Source organism: Pristiophorus japonicus, chromosome 26, assembly GCF_044704955.1.
Source record: "Pristiophorus japonicus isolate sPriJap1 chromosome 26, sPriJap1.hap1, whole genome shotgun sequence".
Classification (NCBI taxonomy): domain Eukaryota; kingdom Metazoa; phylum Chordata; class Chondrichthyes; family Pristiophoridae; genus Pristiophorus; species Pristiophorus japonicus.
In genome coordinates, this window is record NC_092002.1 from 12,151,304 (window position 1) to 12,176,763 (window position 25,460).

The following is a 25,460-nucleotide window of genomic DNA, read 5'->3' on the forward strand; positions in this document are numbered from 1 at the left end:
ACTGATAGAAGCACACACTGGTATAAACATACACTGACACACTGATAAAATACACACTGACACTGATATAAACACACACTGACATACTGATATAAACACACACTGATACATTGATATAAACACACACTGATATAAACACACACTGACACACTGATATCAACACACTGACACACTGAGATAAACACACATTGATACACTGATATAAACACACACTGATATAAACACAGATCGACATACTGATATAAACACACACTGATATAAACACACACTGACACACTGAGATAAACACACATTGATACACTTATATAAACACACATTGATATCAGCACACACTGATATCAAGACACACTGACACACTGATATAAACACACACTGATATAAACAGACGCTGATTAATCACACTGACACACTGATATAAACACACACTGACACACTCATATAAACACACACTGATATATGCACACATTGACACACTGATATAAACACACACTGAGATAAACACACACTGACATACTGATATAAAACACACACTGAGATAAACACACACTGATATAAACACACAATGACACACCGAGATCAACACAAACTGATATAAACACACGCTGATATAAACACACACACTGACACACTGATATAAACACACACTGAAATAAACACACACTGACACAATGATATAAACACACACTGATATAAATACACACTGATAGAAACACACACTGATATAAACACACACTGACACACTGATATAAACACACATTGATACACTGATATAAACACACACTGACACACTGATATAAAATACACTAACACTGATATAAACACACACTGACACTGATATAAACACACACTGGGACTGATATAAACGCACAGTGACACACTGATATCATCACATCACTGACACACTGATATAAACACACACTGATATAAAGATACACTGATATAAACACACATTGATACGCTGATATAAACACACACTGATATAAACACACACTGATATAAACACACTGACACACTGATATAAACACACACTGACACTGATATAAACACACACTGATATAAACACACTGACACACTGATATAAACACACACTGACACAGTGGTATAAACACACAATGACACACTGATATAACCACACACTGACACACTGATATAAAATACACTAGCACTGATATAAACACACACTGACACTGATATAAACACACACTGGGACTGATATAAACGCACAGTGACACACTGATATCATCACATCACTGACACACTGATATAAACACACACTGATATAAAGATACACTGATATAAACACACATTGATACGCTGATATAAACACACACTGATATAAACACACACTGATATAAACACACTGACACACTGATATAAACACACACTGACACTGATATAAACACACACTGACACACTGATATAGACACACATTGATACACTGATATAAACACACACTGATATAAACACACACTGATATAAACACGCACTAACACACTGATATAAATATACACTGACACAGTGGTATAAACACACAATGACACACTGATATAAACACACACTGACACACTGATATATAAATACACTAACACTGATATAAACACACACTGACACACTTATTTAATGCACACTTACACACTGATATCAACACACACTGATATAAACACACACTGATAGACTGATATAAACACTCACTGATTTCAACACACACTGACACACTGATATAAACACACTGACACACTGATATAAACACGCACTAACACACTGATATCAACATACACTGACACACTGATATAAACACACGCTGAAATAAACACACACTGACACGCGGATGTAAACACACACTGATATAAACAGATACTGACACACTGATAGAAAAATACACTAACACTGATATAAACACACACTGACACACTGATATAAATACACACTGATATAAACACACACTGAAATAAACACACACTGACACACTGATATAAACACACACTGATATAAATACACACTGATAGAAACACACACTGACACATTGATATAAACACGCACTAACACACTGATATAAACACACACTGATATAAACACACTGACACACTAATATAAACACACACTGACACTGATATAAATACACATTGATACACTGATATAAACACACACTGATATAAACACACACTGATATAAACACACCGACACACTGATATAAACACGCACTAACACACTGATATAAACATACACTGACACAGTGGTATAAACACACAATGACACACTGATATAACCACACACTGACACACTGATATAAAAATACACTAACACTGATATAAACACACACTGACACACTGATATAAATACACACTTACACGCTGATATAAACACACACTGATATAAACACACACTGATAGACTGATATAAACACTCACTGATTTCAATACACACTGACACACTGATATAAACACGCACTAACACACTGATATCAACATACACTGACACACTGGTATAAATACACACTGATATAAACACACACTGAAATAAACACACACTGACACAATGATATAAATACACACTGACACACTGATATAAACACGCACTGATATAAACACACTGTCACACTGATATAAACACACACTGGCACACTGATATCAACACAAAATGGCACACTGATATGAACACACACTGACACACTGATATAAACACGCACTGATATAAACACACTGTCACACTGATATAAACACACACTGGCACACTGATATAAACACACAATGGCACACTGACATAAACACACACTGACACTGATATAAATGCACACTGATATAAAAACACAATGACACACTGATATAACCACACACTGACACACTGATATAAAAATACACTAACACTGATATAAACACACACTGACACTGATATAAACACACACTGAAACACTGATATAAACGCACACTGATAGACTGATATAAACACACACTGATATAAACACACATTGACACACTGATATAAACACACACTGATATAAAGATACACTGATATAAACACACATTGATACACTGATATAAACACACACTGATATAAACACACACTGATATAAACACACTGACACACTGATATAAACACACACTGACACTGATATAAACACACACTGACACACTGATATAAACACACATTGATACACTGATATAAACACACACTGATATAAACACACACTGATATAAACACACACTGACACTGATATAAACACACACTGGGACTGATATAAACGCACAGTGACACACTGATATCATCACACACTGACACACTGATATAAACACACACTGATATAAAGATACACTGATATAAACACACATTGACACACTGATATAAACATACAATGACACACTGATATAAACACACACTGATATAAACACACTGACAGACTGATAGAAACACACACTGACACACTGATATAAACTAACACTGATATAAACACACACTGATATAAACACAAACTGATATAAACACACACTGATATAAACACACACTGGCACACTGATATAAACACACACTGATATAAATACACACTGATAGAAACACACACTGACACATTGATATAAACACGCACTAACACACTGATATAAACATTCACTGACACAGTGGTATAAACACACAATGACACACTGATATAAACACACACTGACACACTGATATAAAAATACATTAACACTGATATAAACACACACTGACACACTTATTTAATGCACACTTACACACTGATATAAACACACACTGATATAAACACACACTGATAGACTGATATAAACACACTGACACACTGATATAAACATGCACTAACACACTGATATCAACATACACTGACACACTGATATAAACACACGCTGAAATAAACACACACTGACACGCGGATGGAAACACACACTGATATAAACAGATACTGACACACTGATATAAAAATACACTAACACTGATACAAACACACACTGACACACTGATATAAATACATACTGATATAAACACACACTGAAATAAACACACACTGACACAATGATATAAACACACACTGATATAAATACACACTGATAGAAACACACACTGATATAAACACACACTGACACACTGATATAAACACACATTGATACACTGATATAAACACACACTGATATAAACACACACTGATATAAACACACTGACACTCTAATATAAACACACACTGACACTGATATAAACACACACTAATATAAACACACACTGACACACTGATATAAACACACACTGACACACTGATATAAACACACACTGCCTCACTGATATAAACACACACTGATATAAACACACACTGATATAAACACACACTGACACACTGATATAAACACACACTGATACACGGATATAAACACACAATGATATAAACACACACTGACACTGATATATAAACACACACTGATATAAACATACACTGACACATTGATATAAACACACATTGACACACTGATATAAACACACACTGATATAAACACATACTGATATAAACATACACTGACACACTGATATAAACACACACTGGCACACGGATATAAACACAGACTGATATAAACACACACTGACACGTAGATATAAACACACACTGACACACTGATATAAACACACACTGAAATAAACACACACTGTCACACAGATATAAACACACACTGACACTGATATAAACACACGCTGATATAAACACTACTGACACACAGATATAAATACACACTGACACACTGATATAAACACACACTGACACACTGATATAAACACATACTGCCACTGATATAAACATACACTGACACACTGGTATAAACACACACTGACACACTGATATAAACACACACTGAAATAAACACACACTGTCACACAGATATAAACACACACTGACACTGATATAAACACACGCTGACACTGATATAAACATACACTGACACACTGGTATAAACACACACTGACACACTGATATAAATACACACTGATATAAACACACACTGAAATAAACACACACTGACACAATGATATAAACACACACTGCCACTGATATAAACACACACTGACACACTGATATAAATACACACTGATATAAACACACACTGAAATAAACACACACTGACACAATGAAATAAACACACACTGACACACTGATATAAACACGCACTGATATAAACACACTGTCACACTGATATAAACACACACTGGCACACTGATATAAACACACAATGGCACACTGACATAAACACACACTGACACTGATATAAATGCACACTGATATAAACACACACTGCAACACTGATATAAACACACACTGCCTCACTGATATAAACACACTTTGACATACTGATATAAACACACTGACACAATGATAGAAACACACACTGACACACTGATATAAACACACACTGATATAAACACACACTGACACACTGATATATACACACACTGATACACTGATATAAACACACACTGATATAAACGCACACTGACATACTGATATAAACACACACTGATACACGGATATAAACACACAATGATATAAACACACACTGACACTGATATATAAACACACACTGATATAAACATACACTGACACATTGATATAAACACACATTGACACACTGATATAAACACACACTGATATAAACACACACTGATATAAACATACACTGACACACTGATATAAACAAACACTGACACACTGATATAAACACACACTGACACACTGATATAAACACATACTGACACTGATATAAACATACACTGACACACTGGTATAAACACACACTGACACACTGAAATAAACACACAATGATATAAACACACACTGCCACTGATATAAACACACACTGACACACTGATATAAACACACATTGACACACTGATATAAATACACACTGATATAAACACACCCTGATATAAACACACACTGACACACTGAAATAAACACACAATGATATAAACACACACTGCCACTGATATAAACACACACTGACACACTGATATAGACACACATTGACACACTGATATAAACACACACTGACACACTGATATAAACACACACTGTTATAAACACTGATATAAACACACACTAACACACTGATATAGACATACATTGATACACTGATATAAACACACACCGACACACTGATATAAACACACACTGATGTAAACATACACTGATATAAACTCACACTGACACACTGATATAAACACACATTGACACACTGATATAAACACATTGACACACTGATATAAAGACCCTGACACACTGATATATACACACACTGACACTGATATAAACACACACTGACACACTGATATAAACACACTGATATAAACACACACTGACATAAACATAAACTGACAAACTGATATAAACACACAATGATATAAACACACACTGGCACTATATAAACACACACTGACACACTGTTATAAACACACACTGACACACTGTTATAAACACACACTAACACACTGATATAAATACACACTGACACTGATATAAACACACACTGACACACTGTTAAAAACACGCACTGAAACACTGATATTAACACATACTTACACATTGATATAAACACACACTGACACACTGATATAAACACATACTGGCACACTGATATAAACACACACTGACACACTGATATAAACACACACTGATATAAACTCGCACTGACACACTGATATAAGCAAACACTGATAGAAACACACACTGACACACTGATATAAACACATTGACACACTGATATAAACACCCTGTCACACTGATATATACACACATTGACACACTAATTTAAACACACACTGACACTCTGATATTAACACACACTGACACTGATATAAACACACACTGACACATTGATCTAAACACACACTGACACACTGATATAAACACACACTGCCTCACTGATATAGACACACTTTGACATACTGATATAAACACACTGACACAATGATAGAAACACACACTGCCTCACTGATATAAACACACACTGATATAAACACACACTGATACACTGATATAAACACACACTGATATAAACACACACTGACACACTGATATAAAAACACACTGATACACGGATATAAACACACAATGATATAAACACACACTGACACTGATATATAAACACACACTGATATAAACATACACTGATATAAACATACACTGACACACTGATATAAACACACACTGGCACACGGATATAAACACAGACTGATATAAACACACACTGACACGCAGATATAAACACACACTGACACAGTGATATAAACACACACTGAAATAAACACACACTGTCACACAGATATAAACACACACTGACACTGATATAAACACACACTGAAATAAAACTACTGACACACAGATATAAATACACACTGACACACTGATATAAACACACACTGACACACTGATATAAACACATACTGACACTGCTATAAACATACACTGACACACTGGTATAAACACACACTGACACACTGATATAAACACACACTGAAATAAACACACACTGTCACACAGATATAAACACACACTGACACTGATATAAACACACACTGACACTGATATAAACATACACTGACACACTGGTATAAACACACACTGACACACTGATATAAATACACACTGATATAAACACACACTGAAATAAACACACACTGACACAATGATATAAACACACACTGCCACTGATATAAACACACACTGACACACTGATATAAATACACACTGATATAAACACACAGTGAAATAAACACACACTGACACAATGAAATAAACACACACTGACACACTGATATAAACACGCACTGATATAAACACACTGTCACACTGATATAAACACACACTGGCACACTGATATAAACACACAATGGCACACTGACATAAACACACACTGACACTGATATAAATGCACACTATTATAAACACACACTGTAACACTGATATAAACACACATTGACACACTGATATAAACACACACTAATATAAACAAACACTGACACACTGATATAAACACACGCTGACACACTGATATAAACACACAGTGATCTAAACACACACTGATACACTGATATAAACACACACTAATATCAACACACACTGATAAAAACACATTGACACAGTGATATAAACACCCTGATACACTGATATATACACACACTGACACACTGATATAAACACACACTGACACACTGATATAAACACACACTGATATAAACACAAACTGATATGAACACACACTGACAAACTGATATAAACGCACACTGATATAAACACACACTGCCTCACTGATATAGACACACTTTGACATACTGATATAAACACACTGACACAATGATAGAAACACACACTGACACACTGATATAAACACACACTGATATAAACACACACTGACACGCTGATATATACACACACTGATACACTGATATAAACACACACTGATATAAACACACACTGACACACTGATATAAACACACACTGATACACGGATATAAACACACAATGATATAAACACACACTGACACTGATATATAAACACACACTGATATAAACATACACTGACACATTGATATAAACACACATTGACACAGTGATATAAACACACACTGATATAAACACACACTGATATAAACACACACTGACACTGATATATAAACACACACTGATATAAACATACACTGACACATTGATATAAACACACATTGACACAGTGATATAAACACACACTGATATAAACACACACTGATATAAACATACACTGACACACTGATATAAACACACACTGACACACTGATATAAACACACACTGAAATAAACACACACTGTAACACAGATTTAAATACACACTGACAGTGATATAAACACACACTGATATAAACACTACTGACACACAGATATAAATACACACTGACACACTGATATAAACACACACTGACACACTGATATAAACACATACTGACACTGATATAAACATACACTGACACACTGGTATAAACACACACTGACACACTGAAATAAACACACAATGATATAAACACACACTGCCACTGATATAAACACACACTGACACACTGCTATAAACACACATTGACACACTGATATAAATACACACTGATATAAACACACCTGATATAAACACACACTGACACACTGAAATAAACACACAATGATATAAACACACACTGCCACTGATATAAACACACACTGACACACTGATATAGACACACATTGACACACCGATATAAACACACACTGACACACTGATATAAGCACACACTGTTATAAACACACACTGACACACTTGATATAAACACACACTGATGTAAACATACACTGATATAAACTCACACTGACACACTGATATAAACACACAATGGCACACTGACATAAACACACACTGACACTGATATAAATGCACACTGATATAAACACACACTGACACACTGATATAAACACACACTGATATAAATACACACTGATAGAAACACACACTGATAGAAACACACACTGACACACTGATATAAACACACATTGATACACTGATATAAACACACACTGATATAAACACACACTGATATAAACACACTGACACACTAATATAAACACACACTGACACTGATATAAACACACACTAATATAAACACACACTGACACACTGATATAAACACACACTGACACACTGATATAAACACACACTGCCTCACTGATATAAACACACACTGATATAAACACACACTGACATTGATATAAACACACATCTGACACACTGATAAAAGCAAACACTGATGGAAACACACACTGACAAACTGATATAAATACACAATGATATAAACACACACTGCCACTGATATAAACACACACTGATATAAATACACATTGGCACACTGATATAAACACACACTGGCACTATATAAACACACACTGACACACTGTTATAAACACACACTGACACACTGATATAAACACACACTGATATAAACACACACTGACACACTGATATAAACACACACTGACACACTAATATAAACACACACTGACACTGATATAAACACACACTGACACACTGGTAAAAACACGCACTGACACACTGATATAAACACATACTTACACACTGATATAAACACACACTGACACACTGATATAAATACACACTGATATAAACTCACACCGATATAAACAGATACTGACACACAGATATGAACACACTGACACACTGATATAAACACATACTTACACACTGATATAAACACACACTAACACACTGATATAAACACACACTGATAGAAACACACACTGACACTGATATAAACACACACTGACACACTGGTAAAAACACGCACTGACACACTGATATAAACACATACTTACACACTGATATAAACACACACTGACACACTGATATAAATACACACTGATATAAACTCACACCGATATAAACACACACTGACACACCGATATAAACACACACTGACACACTGATATAAACACACATTGACACACTGATATAAACTCACACTGATATAAACAGATACTGACACACTGATATGAACACGCTGACACACTGATATAAACACACACTAAAACACTGATATAAACATACTCTAATATAAACACACACTGACATTGATATAAACATACACTGACACACTGATAAAAGCAAACACTGATGGAAACACACCCTGACACACTGATATAAACACCCTGACACACTGATATAAACACACACTGACACTGATATAAACACACACTGGCACACTGATATAAACATACTTACACACTGATATAAACACACATTGACACACTGATATAAACACACACTGACACACTGATATAAACACACACTGACACACTGATCGAAACACACACTGACACACTGATATAAGCAAACACTAATATAAACACACACTGACACTGATATAAACACATTGACACACTGATATAAACACCCTGACACACTGATATATACACACACTGACACTGATATAAACGCACACTGACACACTGATATAAACACACACTGCTATAAACACACACTGACACACTGATATAAACACACTGACACACTGATATAAACACACACTGACACTCTGATATAAACATACACTGATACACTGATATAAACACACACTGATATAAACACACACTGACACATTGATATAAACACACACTGATATAAACACACACTGACACACTGATATAAACACACTGACACACTGATATAAACACACACTGACACTCTGATATAAACACACACTGACACACTGATATAAACACACACTGACACACTGATATAAACACACAATGATATAAATACACACTGACACTGATATAAACAAACACTGATATGAACACACACTGACACACTGATATAAACACACATTGACACACTGATATAAACACACACTGATATAAACACACACTGACACACTGATATAAACTCACACTGATATAAACAGATACTGACACACTGATATGAACACGCTGACACACTGATATAAACACACACTAAAACACTGATATAAACAAACTCTAATATAAACACACACTGACATTGATATAACCACACACTGACACACTGATAAAAGCAAACACTGATGGAAACACACACTGACACACTGATATAAACACCCTGACACACTGATATAAACACACACTGACACTGATATAAACACACACTGGCACACTGATATAAACATACTTACACACTGATATAAACACACATTGACACACTGATATAAACACACACTGACACTCTGATATAAACACACACTGACACACTGATCGAAACACACACTGACACACTGATTTAAGCAAACACTAATATAAACACACACTGACACTGATATAAACACATTGACACACTGATATAAACACCCTGACACACTGATATATACACACTGACACACTGATATAAACACACACTGATATAAACACACACTGACACACTGATATGAACACACTGACATACTGATATAAACAAACACTGACACACTGATATAAACACACACTGATATAAACACACACTGGCACACTGATATAAACACACACTGACACTGATATGAACACACACTGACACACTGATATAAACACTCACTGATATAAACACACACCGACACACTGATATAAACACACACTGACACGCTGATATAAACACACACTGCTATAAACACACACTGTTATTAACACACACTGACTCACTGATATAGACACACATTGACACAGTGATATAAACACAGTGGCACACTGGTATAAACACACACTGACACACTGATATAAACACACACTGACACACTGATATAAACACACACTGATATAAACACACACTGATATAAACACATTGACACACTGATATAAACACCCTGACACACTGATATATACACACACTGACACTGATATAAACGCACACTGACACACTGATATAAACACACACTGATATAAACACACACTGACACACTGATATAAACACACTGACACACTGATATAAACACACACTGACACTCTGATATAAACACACACTGACACACTGATATAAACACACAATGATATAAATACACACTGACACTGATATAAACACACACTGATATGAACACACACTGACACACTGATATAAACACACACTGATATAAACACACACTGACACTGATATAAACATACACTGACACACTGATATAAACACACACTGATATAAACACACACCGACACACTGATATAAACACACACTGACACACTGATATAAACACACACTGACACACTGATATAAACACATTGACACACTGATATAAACACCCTGACACACTGATATATACACACACTGACACTGATATAAACACACTCTGACACATTGATATAAACACACACTGATATAAACACACACTGACACACTGATATAAACACACACTGACACTCTGATATAAACACACACTGACACACTGATATAAATACACACTGACACTGATATAAACACACACTGATATGAACACACACTGACACACTGATATAAACACACATTGACACACTGATATAAACACACACTGATATAAACACACACTGACACACTGATATAAACACACACTGATATAAACACACACTGACACACTGATATGAACACACTGACACACTGATATAAACACACACTGGCACACTGATATAAACACACACTGATATAAACACACACTGACACACTGATATAAACACACACTGATATGAACACACACGGACACACTGATATAAACACACACTGATATAAACACACACCGACACACTGATATAAACACACACTGACACCTGATATAAACACATACTGCTATAAACACACACTGTTATTAACACACACTGACTCACTGATATAGACACACATTGACACACTGATATAAACACAGTGACACACTGATATAAACACACACTGACACACTGATATAAACACACACTGACACTGATATAAACACACACTGACACTGATATAAACACACACTGATATAAACACATTGACACACTGATATAAACACACACTGACACACTGATATAAACACCCTGACACACTGATATAAACACACACTGAAATAAACACACACTGACACACTGATATAAACACACATTGACACACTGATATAAACACACACTGACACACTGATATAAACACACACTGACACACTGATATAAACATACACTGATATAAACACACACTGGCACACTGATATAAACACATTGACACACTGATATAAACACACACTGACACACTGATATAAACACCCTGACACACTGATATAAACGCACACTGATATAAACACATTGACACACTGATATAAACACACACTGACACACTGATATAAACACCCTGACACACTGATATAAACACACACTGAAATAAACACACACTGACACACTGATATAAACACACATTGACACACTGATATAAACACACACTGATATCAACACACACTGACACACTGATGCAAACATACACTGATATAAACACACACTGATATAAATACACACTGATATAAACACACACTGATATAAAACACTGATATAAACACACACTGACACTGATATAAACACACATTGACATTTCTAAACTTCCTTGTGAGCGAGCTTCATTTAACATCCAAGTAATGTTCAATTTCAGGCTGTGCCGAGTGACCCCTTGAAAGTGACCCGGTCGATTTCAGGGCTGCAATCAGTGAGACGTTATGAATGAAATGAATTTGAATCTGACGCCCTGACGGAATTTGTTCAATCTCTTTGCGGCACTGACGATCCGGACTGATATTCCATCCTCACTGTGTTGCCCCAGCTTCCAGACAAGCTGTAACTTGTCAGGCTTGAAGTTGTCATCCACTCAAGCAATAGGCTCCTTTTGGAGGTTGAGAAACAGAATGCAATCTCCTTATTCCCAAATTGAGAGATTGGTAAAGCACTCTCTGTTGCTTCGGTGATCTGACAAAGACTTTGCACGGAATAGAACATTTGGTAAAATGATTGCATGCCCTGTCGGTATCCCAGCACCGACTCCAACAGGTGGCCCATGTGATATACTGACCTCGCCAGGGTCCGAATATAAACTGCTCCACTCCGGCATTTCATGTGATTCCATTTTCACTGAACCCAACATTTCTTTTCCTTCGAAAAACACCAGTCAGATGAAACAAGGCAGGGGGGAGTTTGGAGTGGGGGGAGGGGGGGGAGGTTGGGGGTGGGGGGGAGGGGGGGCTCCAAATTGTATTCCAATCCCTAACCCCCCGGAGTTGTGACCGAGACTTCACCAAGCAGAGGAACTCCGAGTTTCAGAGGGAAGAGGACTTGGAGGACCTAGATAGGCCAGGGAGAGAGGGGATGGGGGTGGGGGGTGGGGGAGGGAGGGGGTGGGGGGGTGTTGGTTCCTTGACACTCCGATTCGAAAGGATCCCAGAGTTGCAGCAGCACAGCCCTGGCACACTGGTGGCCGTAGAGTCCAAAGCTTCAGGCTTGCTCAGATGTTGGTGGGAGAGGTCCCTTGAGTTGGTGAGCCCCTTTCACACTCCACCTGGGCTTTACAGCAGTTGCAGCTCTTGTGCTCTCTCTCTCTCTCGCTCTCGCTCTCGTTTTTTGAGGTCCTCAGGCAGCCTCTGGGATACAAGTGTGTGACTGTTGGGGAAGTTACTGATTAACTGAGCGCTTGAGGTGTGGTGCCTCTGGACCAAGGTTGCTGCAGTTGGGAGGCTTTGGGGAGGAGATAGACAACCAGGCGACAACACCGCCCTCTGGCGGCCGCGGCGGCGAATTGCTCAAGCCTGCCGTCCCGAGTCTGGTCAGACAATGTCCTCTGCCCCAGGGTGGGGACATCCTGCACCTTCAGGACGCAGTCCTGTCGAGTGCATTCCAAAATGAATTTCAACCCATCCCTGCTTGCATTCCCCCCCACCCCATCATCATTGGCAGTCCCTCGGAATCGAGGAAGACTTGCTTCCACTCTAAACATGAGTCCTTGGGTGGCTGAACAGTCACAGGGGTCACAGTCTAAGGATAAGGGGTAAGCTACTTAGGACTGAGATGAGGAGAAATTTCTTCACTCAGAGAGTTGTTAACCTGTGGAATTCCCTGCCGCAGAGAGTTGTTGAGGCCAGTTCATTAGATATATTCAAGAGGGAGTTAGATGTGGCCCTTACGCCGAAAGGGATCAAGGGGTATGGAGAGAAAGCAGGAAAGGGGTACTGAGGTGAATGATTAGCCATGATCATATTGAATGGTGGTGCAGGCTCAAAGGGCCGAATGGCCTACTCCTGCACCTATTTTCTATGTTTCTATGTTTCCAATATGGGAACCACAGTCCCTGTCACAGGTGGGACAGACTGTCGTTGAGGGAAGGGGAGGGTGGGACTGGTTTGCCGCACGCTTCTTCCGCTGCCTGCGCTTGATTTCTGCATGCTCTCGGCGACAAGGCTCGAGGTGCTCAGCGCCCTCCCGGATGCACTTCCTCCACTCAGGGCAGTCTTTGGCCAGGGACTCCCAGGTGCCGCTGGGGATGTTGCACTTTATCAGGGAGGCTTTGAGGGTGTCCCTGTAACGTTTCCTCTGCCCACCTTTGGCTTGTTTGCCGTGAAGGAGTTCCGAGTAGAGCGCTTGCTTTGTGAGACTTGTGTCTCGTGCCTTAAATAGCAACCCAACTCGGGAGCAGCAAAGCAGCATTACAGACGGCTCATGGCTGAGGTCCATCAAAAAGCCCGGGACCTAAAGAGCAGGTGGTGGATGTAGAAAGCACAGGAGATACAGCAGCTGGCCGACAGCCATGATGTGCGAGGATTCTTCATCGCAGTCAAGGCCACATACGGTCCAAACTCCCAAGGCCCCACCCCACTGCTGGCCAAGAACGGGGAAACACTCATCAAGGATGCAGGTACAGCAGGCGGTTAAGAAAGCAAATGGCATGTTGGCCTTCATAGCGAGGGGATTTGAGTACAGGGGCAGGGAGGTGTTGCTACAGTTGTACAGGGCCTTGGTGAGGCCACACCTGGAGTATTGTGTACAGTTTTGGTCTCCTAACTTGAGGAAGGACATTCTTGCTATTGAGGGAGTGCAGCGAAGGTTCACCAGACTGATTCCCGGGATGGCGGGACTGACCTATCAAGAAAGATTGGATCAACTGGGCTTGTATTCACTGGAGTTCAGAAGAATGAGAGGGGACCTCATAGAAACGTTTAAAATTCTGACGGGTTTAGACAGGTTAGATGCAGAAAGAATGTTCCCAATGTTGGGGAAGTCCAGAACCAGGGGTCACAGTCTGAGGATAAGGGGTAAGCCATTTAGGACCGAGATGAGGAGAAACTTCTTCACCCAGAGAGTGGTGAACCTGTGGAATTCTCTACCGCAGAAAGTAGTTGAGGCCAATTCACTAAATATATTCAAAAGGGAGTTAGATGAAGTCCTTACTACTCGGGGGATCAAGGGTTATGGCGAGAAAGCAGGAAGGGGGTACTGAAGTTTCATGTTCAGCCATGAACTCATTGAATGGCGGTGCAGGCTAGAAGGGCTGAATGGCCTGCTCCTGCACCTATTTTCTATGTTTCTATGTTTCTAGGACACCGAGGCAGTCAGGGCCTGCTGGAAGGAACACTTCGAAGATTTCCGAGACTCTGCCTTTGACTCGAGTGTTCTCGACTCCATTCCGCTGCATGCGACCTGCCACCACCTCAGTGAGACCCCAACACTGCACGAGGTAGGGAAGGCCATAAGATAGCTAAAAAAAACAACAAGGCTACGGAAGCAGATGGAATCCCTGCTGAGGCACTGAAGTATGCGGAGAGGCACTACTGCCGTGAATATACGACCTCATCTCTCTCATCTGGAGGGAGGAGAGGATGCCGGGAGATCTCAGAGATGCAGTGATCATGACTATCTTTAAAAAAGGGGACAAGTCCGACTGCGGCAACTACAGAGGTATCTCCCTGCTATCAGCCACTGGAGTCCTCCTCAACCGTCTTCTCCCCGTGCCCGAGGAGCTCCTCCCAGAATCACAGTGCAAATTTCATCCCCTACGGGGCACAATGGACATGATTTTTACAGCGCAACAACTGCAGGAAAAATGCAGGGAACAGCACCAGCCCTTATACATGGCCTTCTTTGACCTTATACAGGCCTTTACACTCCCACCCCACACTTCTCTAGCGATGAGGAAAGATTGGACAGGCTGGGGTTGATTTCTTTGGAACAGAGGAGGCTGGGGGGAGACCTTATTGAGGTGTATAAAATTATGAGGGGCCTGGATAGAGTGGATAGGAAGGACCTATTCCCCTTAGCAGGAGGTCAACAACCAAGGGGCATAGATTTAGGAGGTTTAGAGGAGATGTGAGGGGAAATTTCTTCACCCAGAGGGTGTTGGGGGTCTGAAACTCACTGCCTGAAAGGATGGTAGAGGGAATAACCCTCGCAGCATTTAAAAAGTACTTGAATGTGCACTTGGATATCACATTGCTGTGTGTGGGAGCTTGCTGTGCGCAAATTGGCTGCGGCCAATTTGGGACGTCCGGTGGTCGTGAAAGGCGCTATAGAAATGCAAGCCTTTTTCTCCCCGGGGAGGAGACACAGTCTGCCAGTCGGAACGTGCGGTGGGAATTAACCCAAAAGAGACAAGCCGAGTTGGCTCTGCATTAATGCGCTGAGGAAACCAGACCGTGCTCTGGGTCTAGGTCTGTCTGAGAGTTTGGTGAGTGTGGGGTATCTTTGCTTTTTTTTCCGGCTTGAAACCTGGAGGGGAAAAAAGATTTTTGTATAAATTGGGAGGCGTCGAAAGCTGGTTCCCTGAAAGAATTCCCTTCTGTGTGTGTGTCTGTGTATCAGACTAGACGACAACATACAGCCACTCTCAGGCAAAAAAAAATCCAGATTCCTCCTTCAGGAACGCTTCCGCCGACAAACCTCCAACTCTGTCAATATCCCTGCTGCCTTGGAATTCAAAGACTTTTCTGATACATTTATTCCAGCCAATGGGGTGAGGTGCAGGGAGTGTGGGAGGAGCCAGCATTGGATCAGTTGGGGGCCAAATGTTACTGTAAAATGTCCAGCTGATTTATTAAAACACAAGAGGTGAGGCGACTTGGGTTTGATGCAATGTCCCAAATTGTTTTGTCTGTAAGTTTCCGGATTGTGAAATGTACCTGCCAGTCAAGTGGAAACCCTCCCGGCCAAAGCATGTGCAGGGGCAATCGGATACCCGCAGGTTTGCCCCTGAAACTCCAGCCCGGATAGACAGACAACTGTTCAAACCTTGGAAGAAAAAACATTTTTTTAAATGGGTGCGGCGTGTCTGGCACCTGCTCGGTGTCAACACGGGGGTGGTCGGAGGGACATTGCGGGAGCGGTGAGCACTCTGGTTCAGCAGCTCCATGTCCCAAACCCAGAACTCCAACACACCGCCCGGCTTCAGACCCGGCATAAAATGTGAAGTGTGAGTGAGTGTGTGTGTGTGAGTGAGAGTGTGTGTTGGAGTTTGTATGTATGCGCGAGTGTGAATGTGCGTGTTGGAGTGTGTGTGAGTGTATGTGTGTTGGGGTGTGTGTGTGTAAGAGTGTGTGTGTTGGAGTGTGAGAGATTGTGAGTGTGCGTGTTGGAGTGTGCGTGGGTGTGCGAGGTGTGAGTATGTGTATGTGTGAGTGGTGTGTTGGTGTGTGTGTTGGAGTGTGTGTGGGTGTGGGTGTGTGAGTGTGTTGGGGTGTGTGTGTGTTGTGGGGTGTGTGCATGTGTGTGTGTGTTGGAGTGTGTGAGAGAATAGGTCTGTGAGTGTGTGTTTGTGTGTGTAGGTTTGAGTGTGTGTATGTGTGTGTGTGTAGGTTTGTGGGTGTGTGTGTGTGTGTTGGAGTGTTGGTGTGTGTAGGTTTGTGAGTGTGTGTTGGAGTGTGTGTAGGTGTTGGTGTGTGTGTTGGAGTGTGTGTAGGTGTGGGTGTGTGAGTGTGTTGGGGTGTGTGTGTGTTGTGGGGTGTGTATGGGTGTAGGTGTGTGAGTGTGTGTGTATGTAGGTGTATGGGTGTAGGTGTGTGAGTGTGTGTGTGTATGTAGGTGTATGGGTGTAGGTGTGTGAGTGTGTGTGTATGTAGGTGTATGGGTGTAGGTGTGTGATTGTGTATATGGGTGTAGGTGTGTGTGAGTGTGTCTATGTAGGTGTATGGGTGTAGGTGTGTGAGTGTGTATATATAGGTGTATGGGTGTAGGTGTGTGAGTGTGTGTATGTAGGTGTAGGTGTGTGTGTGAGTATGTGTGTATGTAGGTGTGTGAGTGTGTGTGTATGTAGGTGTATGGGTGTAGGTGTGTGAGTGTGTGTATATAGGTGTATGGGTGTAAGTGTGTGAGTGTGTGTATATAGGTGTATGGGTGTAGGTGTGTGAATATGTGAATGTAGGTGTATGGGTGTAGGTGTGTGAGTGTGTGTATATAGGTGTATGGGTATAGGTGTGTGTGTGTGTATATAGGTGTATGGGTGTAGGTGTGTGAGTGTGTGTGTGTGTGTGAGTGTGTGTATGTAGGTGTATGGGTATAGGTGTGTGAGTGTGTGAATGTAGGTGTATGGGTGTAGGTGTGTGAGTGTGTATGTAAGTGTATGGGTGTAGGTGTGTGAGTGTGTATGTAAGTGTATGGGTGTAGGTGTGTGAGTGTGTGTGTATATAGGTGTATGGGTGTAGGTGTGTGAGTGTGTATGTAAGTGTATGGGTGTAGGTGTGTGAGTGTGTGTGTATATAGGTGTATGGGTGTAGGTGTGTGAGTGTGTGTGTGTGTATGTAGGTGTATGGGTGTAGGTGTGTGAGTGTGTGTATATAGGTGTATGGGTGTAGGTGTGTGAGTGTATGTATGTAGGTGTATGGGTGTAGGTGTGTGAGTGTGTGTATATAGGTGTATGGGTGTAGGTGTGTTTGATCTCTGCCTGCAGCCTGTTCCAGCGATGCTGTGTCTGGACCAGGCCCAGCATTGACCTCCGGCAGCTGGTTATGGAGCAGCCTGGTGGCCCATCGCACCCGTTACCTGCCGACAGTAGAAAAGCAAAAATATGAAGCAGCTGTTTTATTTTTAATGTCTTTATAAATGAGCAGTGCCCGGTGGTCCTGATCCCACTGTTCACCAGCAGGTGAAAGCAGCATCACCTCTCCGTCATCAGCCGTCTCGAGTTACAGATAGCTGGGCAGGAGTCCAGCAGCGAGAGGGTTAAGTTCCGTTGTGTTTAAGTGATCAGCCAAGTTCTCCGCTGCTGAGGAGCAGGGGAGGAAGTTTCTTGCCACCTACTGCTTGCCGCTGAACGGGAAGTTAATCATTCTCGTCCTTGTGTGCTCAAATCTCTCCATGTCTGCGCTCCTCCAATTCTGGCCTCTTGAGCACCCCTGATTTTAATCGCTCCAACGTCGGCGGCCGTGCCTTCTGTTGCCCGGGCCCCAAGCTCTGGAATTCCCTCCCTGAACCTCTCCACCTCTCTCTCCTCCTTTAAGACGCTCCTTAAAACCTACCTGTACTTCAGTGGGTAGCACCCTCACCTCTGAGTCAGAAGGTTGTGTGTTCAAGTCCCAGTCCAGGGACTTGAGCACATTAATCGAAGAATAAAGGGTTATGGGGAGCGGGCAGGGAAGTGGCGCTGAGTCCATGATCAGTTCCGCCATGATCGTATTGAATGGCGGAGCAGGCTCGAGGGGCCGAATGGCCTCCTCCTGCTCCCAAGTCTTATGCTCTGACACTCCCAGTGCCAGTACTGAGGGAGCGCCGCACTGTCGGAGGTGCCGTCTTTCGGATGAGACGTTAAACCGAGGCCCCGTCTGCTCTCTCAGTATAGATGTAAAAGATCCCACGGCACTATTTCGAAGAAGAGCAGGGTGGAGTTATCCCCGGTGTCCTGGGGCCAATATTTATCCCTCGACCAGCATAACAAAAACAGATTATCTGGGTCATTATCGCATTGCTGTCTGTGGGAGCTTGCTGTGCGCAATTTGGCTGCCGCGTTTCCTACATTACAACAGTGACTACACTCCAAATGGACTTCGTTGGCTGTAAAGCACTCTGGGACATCCGGTGGTCGTGAAAGGCGCTATATAAATGCAAGGTTTTCTTTACCTCTTTGAGCACCCTTTTGGTCACCTGCTTTGGCTCGGTATCAGATTATTGTGTCTGATAACTCTCCTGTGATGGGCCTCGGGATGTTTTCCTGCGTTGACGGCGCTATATGACGACAAGTTGTTGTTGCCGAGCCCACCTGGGGCAGGTTGGGCCAAGTCGGTGTTGCTTCACCTCCGTACCGTGTGCAATGCCGCCCTCCGGTGGCGGGTCAGTGACATTCCATCCAGGTACTTGAACAGATCACAATCCCCAGGGTTCAGGAGCTGCCGTGTATCTTTGGCAGAAGATAAGGCGGAAACCCCAGAGCGCCCCACCCCTGTTCCTATTTATTGTGTTCTTATGGGGGATCGGGAGAAGACCGACAGAAACTTTATATTTCCATCCATTTTCAAAGGGCTCTCGGGGACTGAGGGCCCTCGGGGACTGACACAAAATGCCAAGTGATGTTTGATACAATATAGGAGGAGTCGGCCATTCGGCCCCTCGAGCCTGCTCTGCCATTCAATCAGATCATGGCTGATCATCGACCTCAACTCCACTTTCCCCGCTCGATCTCCAGATCCCTTGATTCCAAAAATCTATCTCTGTCTTGAATATACTCAATGACTGAGACTCCACAGCCCCCTGGGGCAGAGAATTCCAAAGATTCACCACTCTCTGAGTGAAGAAATTTCTCCTCATCTCTGTCCTAAATGGCCGACCCCTTATCCTGAGACTGTGACCCCTGGTTCTAGACACTCCAGCCCGGGGGGAAACATCCTCCCTGCATCTACCCTGTCAATCCCCCTCAGATTCTTATAGGTTTCAATGAGATCAGCTTTCATTCATCTAAACTCCAGAGAGTATAGGCCCAATCTACTCAGTCTCTCCTCATAGGATAACCCTCTCATCCCAGGAATCAATCTGGTGAACCTTTATTGCACCCACTCTGAGGCAAGAATATCATTCCTCAGATAAGGAGACCAAAACTGTGCGCATTACTCCAGGTAGGTGCTGCACAGAGGAAGGTGAAATGGGCAACTCCCAGACTTCAGAAATGGTGGTGAAATAACTACAGGTGAAGTTGAAAAAGATTTAGGCGCCTTAGGAGATTCAACACTCAGTGTATCGAACCAATGCAGAGCATCAATCAGTGAGACCAGCGCTCACTGTATCCGCTCTGTGCCAGTGCTCACTGTATATTCCCTGTGCCAGTGCTCACTGTATACGCTCTGTGCCAGTGCCCACTGTATCTGATCTGTGCCAGTGCTCACTGTATATTCCCTTTGCCAGTGCTCGCTGTATATTCCCTGTGCCAGCGCTCACTGTTTCCGCTCTGTGTCAGCTCTCACTGTATCCGCTCTGTGCCTGCACTCACTGTATCCACTCTGTGCCTGCGCTCACTGTATCCGCTCTGTGCCAGCTCTCACTGTATCCGCTCTGTGCCAGTGCTAGCTGTATCTGCTCTGTGCCAGTGCTCACGGTAGCTGCGCTTGGTCAGTGCTAGCTGCATCTGCTCTGTGCCAGTGCACACTGTGTCCGCTCTGTGCCAGTGCTCACTGTGTCTGCTCTATGCCAGCTCTCACTGGATCCGCTCTGCACCAGTGCTAGCTGTATCTGCTCTGCGCCAGTGCTAGCTGTATCTGCTCTGTGCCAGTGCCCACTCTATCCGCTCTGTGCCAGCTCTCACTGTATCCGCTCTGTGCCAGTGCTCACTGCATCCACTCTGTGCCAGTGCTAGCTGTATCCACTCTGTGCCAGTGCTAGCTGTATCCGCTCTGTGCCAGCACTCACTGTATCTGCTCTGTGCCAGTGCTCAATGTATCTGCTCTGTGCCAGTGCTCACTGTATCCGCGCTGTGCTAGCGATCACGGTATCTGCCCTGTGCCAGTGTTAGCTGTATCCGTCCTGTGCCAGTGCTCACTGTATCTGCCCTGTGCCAGCGCTCATTGTATCCGCTCTGTGAAAGTGCCCATGGTATCCGCTCTATGCCAACGCTCACTGTATCTGCCCTGTGCCAGTGCCCACTGTATCCGTTCTGTGCCATGCTTGCTGTGCCGCACTGTGCCAGTGCTCACTGTATCCGCTCTGTTCCAGTGCCCACTGTATCCGCTATGTGCCAATGCTCACTGTTTCCGCTCTGTGCCCGTGTCCACTGTTTCCGCTCTGTGCCAACGCTCACTGTATTGGCTCTGTGCCAGTTGCCACTGTATCCGCTCTGTGCCGGCGCTCAATATATCCATTCTGTGCCAGCGCTCGCTGTATCCGCTCTGTGCCAGTGCCCACTGTATCCGCTCTGTGCCAGTGCTCAATGTATTCACACTGTGCCATCGCTCGCTGTATCTGCTCAGTGCCAGTGATCACTTTATCCGCTATGTGCCAGTGCCCACTGTAACCGCTTTGTGCAAGCACTCACTATACCCGCAATGTGTCAGCGCTCGTTGTATCTGCTCTGTCTCGGTGCCCACTGTACCCACTCTGTGCCAGCGCTCACTGTATCCACACTGTGCCAGCGCTCGCTGTATCTGCTTTGTGATCACCGTATCTGCTCTGTGCCAGTGCTAGCTGTATCCGCTCTGTGCCAGCGCTCACTGTATCTGCTCTGTGCCAGTGCTCACTGTATCTGCTCTGTGCAAGTGTTTACTGTATCCACTCTGTGCCAGTGCTAGCAGTATCCGCTCTTTGCCAGTGCTCACTGTATCTGCTCTGTGCCAGTGCTCGCTGTATCTCATCTGTGTCAGTGCTTACTGTACCTGACATATGCCAGTGATCACTGTATCTGCTGTGTCAGCACTCACTGTATCTGCTCTGTGCCAGTGCTGGCTGTATCTGCTCTGTGCCAGTGCCCACTTTATCCGCTATGTGCCAATGCTCACTGTATCTGCTCTGTGCCAGCGCTCACTGTATCTGCTCTGTGCCGGTGATCACTGTGTCTGCTTTGTGCCAATGCTCACTGCATCTGATCTGTGCCAGTGCTCACTGTATCCGCTCTGTGCCAGCACTCACTGTATCCGCTCTGTGTCAGTGCTCACTCTATCCGTTCTGCGCCAGTGCTCTTGTATCTGCTATGTGCCAGCGCTGGCTGTATCTGTCCTGTGCCAGTGCCCACTGTATCTTCTCTGTGCCAGTGCCCACTGTATCCGTCCTGTGTCCGCGCTCACTGTATCTGCTCTGTGCCAGTGCTCACTGTATCTGCTCTGTGCAAGTGTTTACTGTATCCGCTCTGTGCCCGTGCTAGCAGTATCCGCTTTTTGCCAGTGATCACTGTATCTGCTCTGTGTCAGCACTCACTGTATCTGCTCTGTGCCAGTGCTGGCTGTATCTGCTCTGTGTCAGTGCCCACTGTATCTGCTCTGTGCCAGTGATCACTGTGCCTGCTTTGTGCCAATGCTCACTGCATCTGATCTGTGCCAGTGCTCACTGTATCTCATCTGTGTCAGCGCTCACTGTATCCACTCTGTGCCAGCACTCACTGTATCCGCTCTGTGTCAGTGCTCACTCTATCCGTTCTGCGCCAGTGCTCTTGTATCTGCTCTGTGCCAATGCTGGCTGTATCTGTCCTGTGCCAGTGCCCACTGTATCTTCTCTGTGCCAGTGCCCACTGTATCCGTCCTGTGTCAGCGCTCACTGTATCTGCTCTTTGCTAGTTCCCACTGTATCCAGTCTGTGCCATCGCTCACTGTGTTCCCCCTGTGCCACTGCTCACTGTATCTGCTCTGTGCCAGTGCCCACTGTATCTGCCCTGTATCACTGCTCACTGTAACTACTCTGTGCCAGTGCTCACTGTATCTGCTCTGTGCCAATGCTAGCTGTATCTGCACTGTGCCAGTGCCCACTGTATCCGATCTGTGCCACTGCCCGCTGTATCCGCCCTGTGCCGGCGCTCACTGTATCCGCCCTGTGCCCACGCTAGCTG

General features: G+C 42.6%; 1 protein-coding gene across 3 annotated transcripts in view; it reads right to left on the reverse strand.

The window, feature by feature from the left end:
* Positions 1–25,460, reverse strand: part of LOC139239185 (hepatocyte nuclear factor 3-beta-like) — a 142,264-nt gene that overhangs the window by 113,263 nt on the left and 3,541 nt on the right. Inside the window, exon 1 of one of the 3 annotated variants that reach the window (XM_070867817.1) lies at positions 14,544–14,615. The exons of 1 other annotated variant lie outside the window; for it this stretch is intronic. In XM_070867817.1, coding sequence (XP_070723918.1) covers positions 14,544–14,615 — 72 coding nt within the window. Of the gene's footprint in view, positions 1–14,064; positions 14,168–14,543; positions 14,616–25,460 lie in introns of those variants that run through there. One more of the 3 variants, XM_070867818.1, reaches the window with a different exon arrangement.